At 48.0% G+C, this 12,657-nt stretch overlaps 2 protein-coding genes across 2 annotated transcripts; both read right to left on the bottom strand.

The window, feature by feature from the left end:
- Positions 1-2,695: 2,695 nt before the first annotated feature.
- LOC123349975 (olfactory receptor 52R1-like) lies at positions 2,696-3,643 on the bottom strand. Its single transcript, XM_044988314.1, has one exon. It carries the CDS (start codon positions 3,641-3,643, stop codon positions 2,696-2,698), a length of 948 nt encoding a protein of 315 aa, XP_044844249.1.
- A 7,310-nt stretch (positions 3,644-10,953) lies between these two features.
- LOC123362605 (olfactory receptor 52M1-like) lies at positions 10,954-11,901 on the bottom strand. The gene has a single exon (XM_045003004.1). The coding sequence runs from the start codon at positions 11,899-11,901 to the stop codon at positions 10,954-10,956; it is 948 nt and encodes a 315-aa protein (XP_044858939.1).
- Positions 11,902-12,657: the final 756 nt, after the last annotated feature.

Here is a 12,657-nt window from a genome sequence, read left to right as displayed (position 1 = left end):
GTCTACATTTATTTCTTTTTTATGAAAAAACCTTTCAATTTTAGATTCTAAAGCATTGGCAACAGCGTGATTTGTGGGTAAGATCTGACATATATATATTGCCCTAGGTCTGGGGCTTGGTCCTTTGGGATCAGGAGAACCGCTTTTCTTTTACTGGGATGTTGGTTTTCATAACCATTCGTCCCCATAACGAGTGGTGCTGGTGGTGATACTAGGAAACTGGAGTGTCTGAGGGATTTGCTTTTATGACTTGTGGTTAGCCAGTGGGGTAAAACTGAAGTCCTGTCTGTTTGGCTGGTTTGGTGCCTTAATAGTAAAGGACAGACCCAGCTTTGGGCTGTGACTTCCCTGCTCTAAGCAATTTGTCCTGAATTGATACTCTCAGTAGTGTCCCACCATAGGTAGCATCATTCCAGTAGACCACATGTAAAATGGAATAAAAAGTGGCTAATTGACAGAGCTCAGAAAGGGTCTTTGTCAATGAATGGGGCAGATTCTAGTGGGTTTCTGCAGAGATCAGTTCTCAGCCTGATGCTATTCAATATTTTAATCAAAGATCGGGAAGCAAATAGAAAATCACTGCAGATAAAATGTGCGACGACCCAAAGACTGGCAGAGCGGTTACAATGAGGAGGCCAGGGCAGGCATACCAATTAATTTGGAGCATTTCCTGAGCTGGGCCCATGCAAACAAAATGTTTTGATACAGACAAATTCAATGTTTTCCACTCAGAACAGGGAACGCAGGCCCGACCCACAGACTAGGGCACTGTATTATGGAACACAGCAACCCGTAAAATGATTTAGGGATCATAGTGGACAATCTACTCATCGTGAGCTTCCGATGTGATTCTGTGTCCAGAAAGGCTGATGTGATCCTTGGATGCATAAACAGGAGAGTGGTGAGTTAGAGCAGGGGAAGGATTTTACCTCTGCACATGACATTGGAGAAACCAACTGCATCCAGTTAAAAGGTAGGAATCAAAGCATTGAATAAATGGTGATAATGGAGAGAGGTAAAGAGTGGTGTTCCCCAAGGGCCTATACTGGGACCAGGCCTATTCAACATAGTCATAAATTATCTGGAAAAAAGGAAAACAGTGAGGTGGCAAAATTTGCAGATAATACAAAATTACTCAAGATAGTGAAGGCCAAAGCAGATTGAGAAATGTTACAAAGGGATTTCACAAAACTGGGTGACTGGGCAACACAATGGCAGATGAAATTCATTGTTAATAAATGCAAAGTAACACACGTGGCAAAATATAATCCCAACTATTGATACAAAAAGATGGACTTAAAATTAGTGTTACCCATCAAGAAAGAGATCTTGGAGTCATTGTGGATAGTTCTCCGAAAACATCCACTCAATGTGCAGCGGCAGTCAAAAAAGTGAACAGAATATTGGGAATCAATAGGAGACTGCTAGATAATAAAACAGATAATATAATATTGCATCTATATAAATCCGTGGTACGCCATTACATTGAATACTGCATGCAGATTTGGTCACCCTATCCCAAAAAAAGATGTATTGGACTTGGAAAACGTACAGAGAAGGGCAATGTAAGACTGGGACTTTTCAGATTTGAAAACAGACGACTAAGGGGTGATATGGTATAGGTCTATAAAATCATGACTGGTTTTGAAAAATTGAATAAGGAAATGTTATTTACTCTTTCACAAAACACATAACTAGGGCTCACACAATGAAATTAATAGGAAACAGATTTAAAAAAAGAAAATATTTCTTCAAGTCAGCCTGTCGACCTTTTTGCCAGGGGATGTTGCGAAGGTTAAAACTATAACATGGGCCCAATAAGAACTAGATAAGTTCACAGAGGATAGGTCCACCAATGGCTAATAGCCAGGATGGGCAGAAATGGTGTCCCAAGCCGCTGTTTGCCAGAAGCTGGGAGTGGGTGACAGAGCATGAATCACTTGACAATTACCCTGTTCTGTTCATTCCCTCGGAAGCACTTGGCATTGGCCACTGTTGGAAAACAGAATACTGGACTAGATGGAACACTGGTCTTACCCAGTATGGCCCTTCTCGTGTTCTTATACAGACCCCAGATGGATCTGTCATCTGCCATAACCTACCAGACCCCACTCCCCTCCTAGAACTGAGATAGAACCCAGGAGTCCTGATGGGGTCTCTCTCTCTCGCTCTCTCTCTCTCTCTCTGTAGAGTTAATAACAAAGTAATAATATACATCAACATTTTAAACCTAACCAGTGTCCGTTAAGTGACTTGCCACAAGATGTCAGAACATGTTAGTATTAGAGGCGAGTGGGTCTAATACTTATTTCTCTTTCTTTCTTTTATATAGGAATTAGATACTGTGCTCCTGTCAGCGAATTGCTAAGTTATCTGCCAAAACCCACGAGTTTTCAAGAAGCCCCTGGAATCACGGTCAAAATGGATGCACCCCAACAAAATCTGAAATGTGCCCCTTGCAGCTGAGGATGGGGGTGGAAATGTTCCAGTTACCAGCAATTAGAAAGATGGGAACCCAATGAATTGTGCACAGACCGATTCCCCAGTTTGTCATGCGGACACAGTAAGGCCAGGAAAGGATTTAATGTCTTTTTGACTGATCAGTAAGTGATTCGGCGAAGAGGGTCCAGAACCACATCACCAGCCAGCTCTGCATGGAGCTCGGACTGAGACCCAGTGGACAAGGAGAAAACTTTTAGGTCCCTTTATGAGTAAAGAGCTGGAAAAGCCTGTCCCGGATCTCTTTGGTCCTCATGCCATAGATGATAGGATTTAGCATGGGGGGCACCAGGAGGTACACGTTGGCCATGAGAACATGGAAATGCAGGGGCACATTGTGGCCAAACCTGTGTGTGAGAAAGGAGAAGAGAGATGGGATGTAAAAGGCTAAGATGACACAGAGGTGGGAGCCGCAGGTCCCAAAAGTCTTGAGCCGGGCGTCCTTTGTGGGGAGGCTGAAGATGGCCCTGAGGATCAGGGTGTAGGACACGGCAATAGAAGACACATCCAGTCCAATCATAGAGAATACCACAAAGAGACCGTAGTAATTACTGATGCGGATGTCGGTGCAGGCCAGCTTCACCACAGCCATGTGCTCGCAATACGATTGGGCGATAATGTTAGTTGTACAATATGGCCACCTTCTCGCAAGGAAGGGATAGGGTAGTGCGAACATGGCACCGCGCAGCACCACAGCCAGGCCGATCTTGGCCACCACAGGGTTTGTCAGGATGGTGGAATGTCTCAGGGGATGGCAGATGGCCACATAGCGATCCAAAGCCATGGCAACAAAGATCCCAGACTCCATCGCTGTAAAGCAGTGAATGAAGTACAGCTGGGTGAGGCAGGCACTGAAATCGATCTCCCTGGAATTAAACCAGAAGATGCTCAGTGTTTTGGGAAGGATGGATGTAGACAGGACCAGGTCAGTGACGGCCATCATGCAGAGGAAATAGTACATCGGCCCATGGAGGCTCGTCTCGTTCTTCACAATGAACAGGATGGTGAAGTTCCCCAAGATGGCTATGGCGTACATTGCACAGAAGGGGATGGAGATCCAGATATGGCCCCCTTCCAGGCCTGGAATGCCCAGCAGGATGAAGGTGGAGGGGTTGGTGAAGTTGGTTGTGTTGGAATCTGACATGGAGCAAGGGAAGTGGTGTCCAACTCTGAGGCAGAATGGTGTCTCCTGCATGTGATCCAGCTCGTGTACCGTACCTTCTTCTGACTTCCTGTATGTGCCCAAGCTCTAGAGTGTTGGTTGCAGAAAATATTCCTGGATGGAGACACAATGTTAATGTGAGACACTACATGCACTACTGGAGGTTGTTGTCATGAGTGAAGCAGATTGTCCTCTCTTCACACACTGACAAATGACATGTTCATTATTCAGAGAAATAAATTATGAAAAACTGACCCTCCTAATGCCAATTCCATATTTTATGGTGCCCTTTGCCTCAATAATTCCTACACATCTGATGTGGGAAACCTTAATAGGCACCAGCAGGAAACAAGAGTGTGGATACTGGTTATCCAACATTGTTCCTGTCATAGGTTTCACCCCCACTCTGAACTTTAGGGTACAGATGTGGGGACCTGCACGAGAACCCCTAAGCTTAATTACCAGCTTAGATCTGGTTGCTGCCACCATCAAACAGTTTAAACACGTGTTTATGGGAAAGTCATTTGGAAACGTTTCCTTCTCCTTCCTCACCAATTCCCTGGTGAACACAATTCAAAATCCTTGGATCTTAAACCAAGGAGAAATTACTCATCCTCCCTTTCCTAGCAGGACTGGAGTTTAATTTCCCTTTCCCCCACCAATTCCTGGTGAGTCCAGATCCAACCCCTTTGGATCTTGAAACAAGGAAATATCAATCAGGTTCTTAAAACAAGACTTCTAATTAAAGAAAAAGAAAGGTGAAATGAAAATGTCCGTGAGATTAACATTCAAGGAAATTTCACAGAGAACAGATTCAAAACACAGAGGAGTCCCCCCTGGGCAAAACTTTAAAGTTACACAAAAGAAAAACCCACTTTAAATCTCCCTCTTATGCAAAAAAAAATCACAATAGGAAATAAACATAATCTAATTTATTCCTTCAACTACCTTGGTTGATTCCTGGATCTTTTCATTCTGGCACAGAACTTAATGAATAGAACAAAGGAAAAACTTCCCTACTTCCTCTTCAAAAATCTTGTCCCCACATTGGTTCCTCTGGGCAGGTGTCAGCTAGTCTAGGTGAACTTCTTAACCCTTTACTGTTTATTACATTGTTCCTTAATGCAACGAAACCCAGGCTAGAGAGTCCCTGCTCTAGGGAGTTCCCCGTTCACCCAGTTGCTCAAAACCTGAGAGAGGAAAAAAAATCTTTGACTAAATATGTACCAGAGGGAAACATCCCAACTAGAAGACACCTCAGGGGAAAGACCTGGGCACCACTGATAGCAGATCGATGGAAACAACTGCTCATTCACAGCAGTGGTCAAAAGAAAGAAAATGTTTGGATGCCTAAGGAATGGGATGGAGAATTACACATGCTGGGTGTCTGATTCCGGCTGAATTCTATTTTGAGTTTCTGGCATAATGTTTGAGGTGACTTTTCAAATGAAGCTAGGAGAAAAGATGTGTTGCCCATGTTCAAAAATTTGTGTAATCACTCGAGTGAGGAGCGCAAGCATCTCCATGGAGATAAAAGTCAGGGAACAGCCCATGCTCCCTCGTTAACAACCAGAGCCCTGAAATGCAAGCGGAGGACAAGGTGACAGTGTCTGTGCATTAACACACAGCTGGCTCCTAAGTTCTTTACTCAGTTCTTACTCCAACGGCAGTTTTGCCTCAGTGGGGTCTCGTAAACTATGGGCCAGGGCCTCAGAATTTGGCCTTGTATTGTGCATCCTGAGGGATCCACTGTGGCACTGAAATAAAGCAAATTTGAGGCTGGAGGCCATCAGCCCGGGAGGGCCCAGCAAAGATGGACATTTTAGCCCATGATACTTAAGCAAACTCATCCACTGTGGCAAGGGCCCTTGGATGTTTACTGGCTGTGCAGAGCAAAAAGGACCAGAGGACTATTATTTATCCCATCATGCCCACATAGCACTGGGTTTGTTGATCAGGTGAGCTCCTCAGCAAGAGATGGGTACCTGTGAATTCTGAGACAGATGTGTCTTCCCTGGGAATCCCCCTCAGGTAGCCGAGTCCCACATCTCTTTCACCCCAGCATCTGCAGCAATATCTGATGCCAAGAGCTGACATAGGTGTGCACCATTTCTAATATAGCTCTGTGCAATCCCAGGGGGGTTCGCTCAGCCTGTAGCAGAGAAGTGGCATCTGAATGTAAACAGGCTGGAGACAAGCCTGTCTGCACTTCTGTGCTCTTTATCCAGCATTAGGAGTAAACAGTAATTAAGGGACCTTCCCAAAGGGAGATGAGAACTCTTGGGGTCTTTGCTGGTCAGAGAGGAATTGGCTGCTCTGTGTATTTTAAAAATTATAGTTGATTAGTAGGATAAAAAGGGATAATGCTTAAAATTCCATGGGGTCTGATACCCTGTAAATTCCTAGGCAGGGATGGGAAGAAACTAGACAGACTGATCTATAGAAAGATGCCGGAGGGGAGACACAGGCACTTTCTGCAGGCACATGGGGCTGTTACTAAGGGATCAGAGACCAGTAATTCTCACCAGTAACTATAATCAGACTGTGCAGCACCTTTCATTGCAGGATGTTCAAAACACCTAGCAAAGGAAAGTCACTATGACCATAGCCCCATTAAACAGATAGGTAAACTGAGGCACAGGGAGCCATTATTTGGCCAAGGTCACACAGAGATTGGGTGGCAGGATGACAGAACCCAGGCATCCTGACTTCCCTGCCATAAGCACGGCCTCTCTGTCAGGCAAAGACAGAGTGGACTCCTGCTCTGGGAGGGAATGTTTGTTGGGTGGGATGTAGAGGCAAGGCTGGCAGAGGGAGTCTGAGCCTGAGTCTGAGCCTGAGCCACGCTCTCAAGGTGAATCTGAGGTTTTCAGAACTAGCTCTGGTTTGTTAGTTCTCCTCCTGTGAGCTGTGAACTCCAGGACTCCACTTTCACTGTCACTCAGAAACCTGCCAACGCATGTGTGACACTCGGTACCTCAGGGGAACACCCTGCACCCCCATGCTCATCCTTATAATACGAGTGTGTTGTAACCAATGCAAAGTTTGTGACGTTGGGTGTCTGTGACGCTCTAAGGTAAAAATTTCACCTTTCGAGTGTTTTGCTCTTTTGCGCTACACAAGGCTCTTCACATTCCTGAAAAGAGTGTAATAACCTGCTTGCTCTGCCTCACTGGGGCTATGTCTGCACTACAGACCATTTATAGCTCCTCTTCTTTTATTTTATTTTTAAACCTTTACTTTTTAATTGCTAAAGGATTGGCAGCAGACTGATCCCTGGGTAAGATCTGAGTTATATATTGACCTGGCTAAGTGGCTGGTCTCTTGAGATTAGAAGGACCCTATATGTGGTGAAAGTGGTTTTCACTGACTGCTCATCATAGAGTCTAGTGTCAGGGTGGTGAGCCAAGGGCTGGGATGCCTCAGGAGACTGCACTTTTGGCTTCTAGTTAACCAGTGTGGTGAGACAGAAATTTACCCTGGCTTAGTATAATCTAATGAAAGAAAAAACACCAGTCTGGGGTGAGTCTGCCCTATTTCTCAGCAGTTTGTCCTGAATTTGGCATCCTAAGCTGTGTCACACTGAGGCACAGTGACACATGGTCACAGAGTTCAGTGCTGATAGGTGATTCCTGGACTATTGCTCACTACTCCCTGGAGGTATCCCCCTTTTACAGATGGGGAAACTGAGGCAGCAGGAAGGGAAGTGTCTTGAGCAGGGAAGATACCCATGAGTCCCTAGCTGGCAATCCCTTGCTTAGTCTCTCTCAGACCTGGCTTGTACGGTCCATGCAGCAGCACAGAGGCATGGAGCTCTCTCTCTATTGGTTTCTCTAGTGCTGGGGATCTCCACTGATTTCAGTGGGGCTGCTCCCACTTAAATGAGATGAGGATTTGGCCCAAGACATTTAACTAGAGATAAAGCATCTGCAGAGACCAGTGAGCTGGGAGTTAAGGGTCCCAGCTCAGCCACGGATATACTGGGTGACCTTGGGCACAGGCTCTCTATGCATTACATGGAGATTATTATTCATTATATCTACTGTGTTGCTCTCAAAAAGTCCTAATCAGGGCCTTCAAGTCACAGGCTGCACTGATTTGGTTCCTTGCAGCACATCATTGGGCTCTATGCACTGTGCCAAGCAGCATGTGGTCCCTGGTAAACAAGCAAGAGGAGTCGGTCCTGGGGCCAGTATTGTTCAACATCTTTATTAATGATCTGGATGATGAAATTAATTGCACCCTCAGCAAGTTTGCAGATGACACTAAACTGGGGAGGAGAGGTAGATATGCTGGAGGGAAGGGACAGGGTCCAGAGTGACCTAGACAAATTAGAGGACTGAGCCAAAAGAAATCTGAGTAGGTTCAACAAGGACAAGTGCAGAGTCCTGCACTTAGGACAGAAGAATCCCATGCACGGCTATAGGCTGGGGACTGGCTGGCTAAGCAGCAGTTCTGCAGAAAAGGACCTGGGGATGACAGTGAACGAGAAACTGGATAAGCGGCAACAGTGTGCCCTTGTTGCCCAGAAGACTAATGTCATATTGGGCTGTATTAGTAGGAGCATTGCCAGCAGATCGAGGGAAGTGATTATTCCCCTCTATTCGGCACTGGTGAGGCCACACCTGGAGTATTGCATCCAGTTTTGGTCCCCCCATTATAGAAGGGATGTGGAGAAATTGGAGACAGTCCAGCGGAGAGCAACAAAAATGATTAGGGGGGTGGGGCACATGATTTACAAGGAGGGGCTGAGGGAACTGTCTTGTTTAGTCTGCAGAAGAGTGAGGGGGGATTTGGGAGCTGCTTTCAACTACCTGCAGGGGGATTCCAAAGAGGATGGAGCTCGGCTGTTCTCATTGGTGGCAGATGACAGAACAAGGAGCAATGGTCTCAAGTTACAGTGGGGGAGGTCTAGGTTGGATATTAGGAAACATTATTTCACTAGGAGGACGGTGAAGCACTGGAATGGGTTCCCGAGGGAGGTGGTGGAATCTCCTTCCTTAGAGGTTTTTAATGCCCAGCTTGACAAAGTCCTGGCTGGGATGATTTAGTTGGGAATTGGTCTTACTTTGAGCAGGGGGTTGGACTAGATACCTCCTGAGGTCCCTTCCAGCCTTGATATTCTATGATTCTAAGAGAAGGCTGAAAACTGAGCTGAGTGGAAACCTGTTTTTGTGGCTGTAGTTTTTAGCTGTTTCTTTAATAAATTCCTCCTGTTAAGAAGGATTCAAATGCTACTGATCACGACACACAAATAGTCTCACTGCATCTAAAACAACGCAGAGGAGCAATGCCAGTGCATGGCCAGAGCAATGGTGCTGGACAGGTGAGGGGGGAGATCAGGACTCCTGGTTCCTATTCTCAGCTCTGCCACTGACTCTGTGTAGCCTTGGGCAAATCACTTTACCTCTGCGTGGCTCAGTCCATGGATAACATAGGGATAACGCTGCCTAGCAGCCTCGCTAAAGAGCTTCTAGACGTCGTGATCAAAAGCGTCACGCAGAGGGTATGTTAGACTCAGCTTCACTGTTCAGCTTCAGCCCCTGGGCAACGGATGTCCTGTAGTTCTAGATAAGATGTCATTTAGATGTGTTAATACCTGGCTAAAGGTAGGTCTGCCGCTTATCTCCCTCCCTGTGGGGCACTGAAGCCATCCCAGATTCTGCCCAGAATCCCGCCTTCACAGCTAATGCAGGGGACCATCCTTCCGCCTCTCCCAGCTGTTGTCCTCTTAGCTTCAAAGCTGATCCCTGGCCCTGCCCCGGATGCTTGTCTCAGAGCAAAGAGCTCCCAGCCCAGCCCCAGTGCAGGGACCCTGCCAGCTACAGGCCCCCAGTCGGTAGGAACAAAAGGGAACCAAAAGCTAAAGTGTAGCAGGGTGGACCCTGCTCCGGCCCTGAAGGGGTTAAAAACAGCCGTGAGAAGGGGCTTTTTGGCTGGGCTGATTGGGGAAATGGCTGCAGCTGGGGGCCATGCCCCAAACTGAGCCCAGGGCCTTATAAAAGGCAGGGAAGCCAGGAGGCCTAGACAGTCTCTCTCTGCTGTCAGAGGGAGATAGGCCTGGCTGCTTAGGAGCTGAGATAAGTACCTAGGGTGAAGCAGGGCTGGGAAAAAGCTGAGGGGCTGAGGAGCTCCAGCCTAGAAAGCCCCAGGCTGTGGCCTAGCGAAGGGCCAACGGGTACTGGGGGTTGCAGAGGGCAGCACAGGGGTAGGCCAAAGCAGCAGGTCCAACCCAACCCTGCCAATGATGAATAGGCTGATACTGCAGTCTGCCCCAGGGTGTGGGGCTAGACAATGACTGACAGTAGCCAAATACTGAGGCAAGGTAGGGATAGAGGGTGGGGGTTCCCTGAGACAGAAGGGGAAGCCCAGAGAGAGAAAGGGGTTACTGCTAGGGGGCAGCACCCCATGTAATAGGGCACCGGGTCCAGGGAGGGACACGGGGGGCCAGAAGACAGGTGGATCACCAGCCTGCAGAGGGCGCTCCATTGCCTGGATCGAGCTAATTCCCGAAGTCACCAGCAGGAGGCGCCGCAGGGGTGAGTCCGACCGTGTTACATAAAGAAATAAGCCACACAAGGGTCTCTGCCCTCAGGACTCCGTAGCTGAGCTTTAGGGCCCACGAGCTGTAGGATGCACAGTCTCACCCGCCTGCAACACAACCCTGGTTCCAACCCCCAGCTTCTTTTACACAGCTTCCAGGCTGCCCTCTCCGCTTCTCATCCGCCTGTCGGCCCCAGCACTGCGTCCTCGCTGCCCTCACTGCAGGCTCCTTGTCGGCCTGCAGCAGCTCCTGTCCCAGCCTGGAAGCAGAGGGAGTTCACCTGGGCAAGGAGGGAGGTCGAGATGATCCAGAACATTGATGGGGTTGGGGAGGAAAGGAGAGAGCAACAGGGCTGTGACTCTGGGGAAAGGGGCAGGACAGAGGTGGGGCCATGGGGGAAGAGGTGGAGAAGGGAGCGGGGCCTTGTGGGAATACTTGGGACAGGGGAAGGGGCCTTGTGGGAAGAGGTGGGGCCGGGGGCAGGAGCTTGGGGAATAGGCAGGGAAGGGCACATGGCCTCAGTGGTCCAGTTACCAGCAATTAGAATGATTCTAATCCTGTAAGTCAGTGAGTTGTACACAGACCGATTCCTCAGTCTGTCAGGCTGACACAGCACAGCAAGGCCAGGAAAGGGATTAATGTCACTGTGACTGTCCTGTCAGTGATTCAGGGAAGAGGGCGGAGCACGAGGTCACCAGGCAGCTCTGCACAGAGCTCGGTCTCAGAGCCAGAGCACCAGGAGAAAACTTTAGGTCCCTTCATGAGTAAAGAGCCGGAGCAGCCTGCCCCGGATCTGTTTGGTCCTCACCCCATAGATGACGGGATTTAGCGTGGGGTGCATTGATTGGTACACATTGACAATGAGAATGTGGAAATGCCCAGGCACATTCTGTCCAACCCGGTACATGAGGGAGATGAAGAGATTTGGGATGTAAAAGGCTAAAATGACACAGAGGTGGGAGCTGCAGGTCCCAAAAGTCTTGAGCCGGGCGTCCTTTGTGGGGAGGCTGAAGATGGCCCTGAGGATCTGGGTATAGGACACGGCGATAAAAATCACATCCAGACCCATCACAAAGAATAGCATAAAAAGGCCGTAGTAACTACTGACGCGGGTGTCGGCGCAGGCCAGATTCACCACGGCTATATGTGCGCAGTACGGCTGGGGGATGATGTTGGTTCTGCAATACGGCCACTGCCTCGCCAGGATGGGAATGGGCAGTATAACCAGGCAGCCGCGCAGCAGCACGGCCAGGCCAATCTTGGCCACAACGGGGTTTGTCAGGATGGCAGAATGTCTCAGGGGGTTGCAGATGGCCACATAGCGATCCAGAGCCATAGCTACGAAGATCCCAGACTCCATCTCTAAAAAGCAGTGAATGAAGTACATCTGGGTGAGACAGGCACTGAAATCGATCTCCCTGGAACTGAACCAGAAGATGCTCAGCGATTTCGGCAGCGTAGATGTAGTCAGGAACAGGTCGGTGATGGCCAGCATGCAGAGGAAATAGTACATGGGCCCATGGAGGCTCGGCTCCGTCTTCACAATGAACAGGATGGTGAAGTTCCCCAAGATGGCTATGACATACATGGTGCAGAAGGGGATGGAAATCCAGACATGGGCTGCCTCCAGCCCAGGAATACCCAGGAGAATGAAGCTAGAGGGGTTCTTGAAAGCAGTTGTGTTGGAATCTGACATGGAATAGGAGAGAAGGTGTCCAACTCTGAGACAGAACGGTGTCTCCTGCATGTACCGTACGTTCCCTTGACTTCCTGTATGTGTCCAGGGTCGAGAGTGATGGTCGCAGTACAAATGCCTATATGGAGAGACAATGTTAATTTGAGACATTAAATGTACCACTGGAGGCTTTTCTAATGGATGAAGCAGATTGGTTGCTCTTCACACACGAAAAATGACATTTTCATTATTCAGGCAAATTAATTGTGAACACATGACCCTATCAATGCCAATTCCATATTTTATGGTGTCCCCCGCCTCAATACTTCTTATACATCTGATGTGGGAAACCTTAATAGGCACCAGCAGGAAACCAGAGTGTGAATACTGGTTATCCATCATTGTTCCTTAATGCAATTAAACCCAGGTTAGAGAGTCCATGCTCAAGGGACTTCCCCATTCACCCAGTTGCTCAAAATCTGAGAGTGGAAAAAAACCAAAGTTTTTACAAAACACGTACCAGAGAGAAACATCCCAACTAGAAGACACCTCAGAGAAAAGACCTTGGCGTCACTCATAGCAGTGGCCAAAACAAAGAAAATGATGGGATGCCGAAGGAATGGGATGGGGGAAACCTTGCTCTGGATCTGGTCACCCAGTCTCTATAAAGGATATAGCTGATAGAAAGGGGGTTTCTGAGAAAGGCTATGAGAATGGGGGAGGCTGCCATCTGCGGACCGAAAAGTCTGGGACTGTTTAGTTTAGAGAAGAGACAAA

This window comes from Mauremys mutica, chromosome 1 (genome assembly GCF_020497125.1).
Source record: "Mauremys mutica isolate MM-2020 ecotype Southern chromosome 1, ASM2049712v1, whole genome shotgun sequence".
Lineage (NCBI taxonomy): Eukaryota > Metazoa > Chordata > Testudines > Geoemydidae > Mauremys > Mauremys mutica.
Note: the sequence above shows the minus strand (reverse complement) of the source record. Positions and strands in the feature narration are given on the sequence as shown.

Coding starts and splice junctions, on each gene's coding strand:
- LOC123362605 (XM_045003004.1), bottom strand. CDS start 11,901: ATGTCAGATTCCAACACAACTGCTTTCAAGAACCCCTCTAGCTTCATT.
- LOC123349975 (XM_044988314.1), bottom strand. CDS start 3,643: ATGTCAGATTCCAACACAACCAACTTCACCAACCCCTCCACCTTCATC.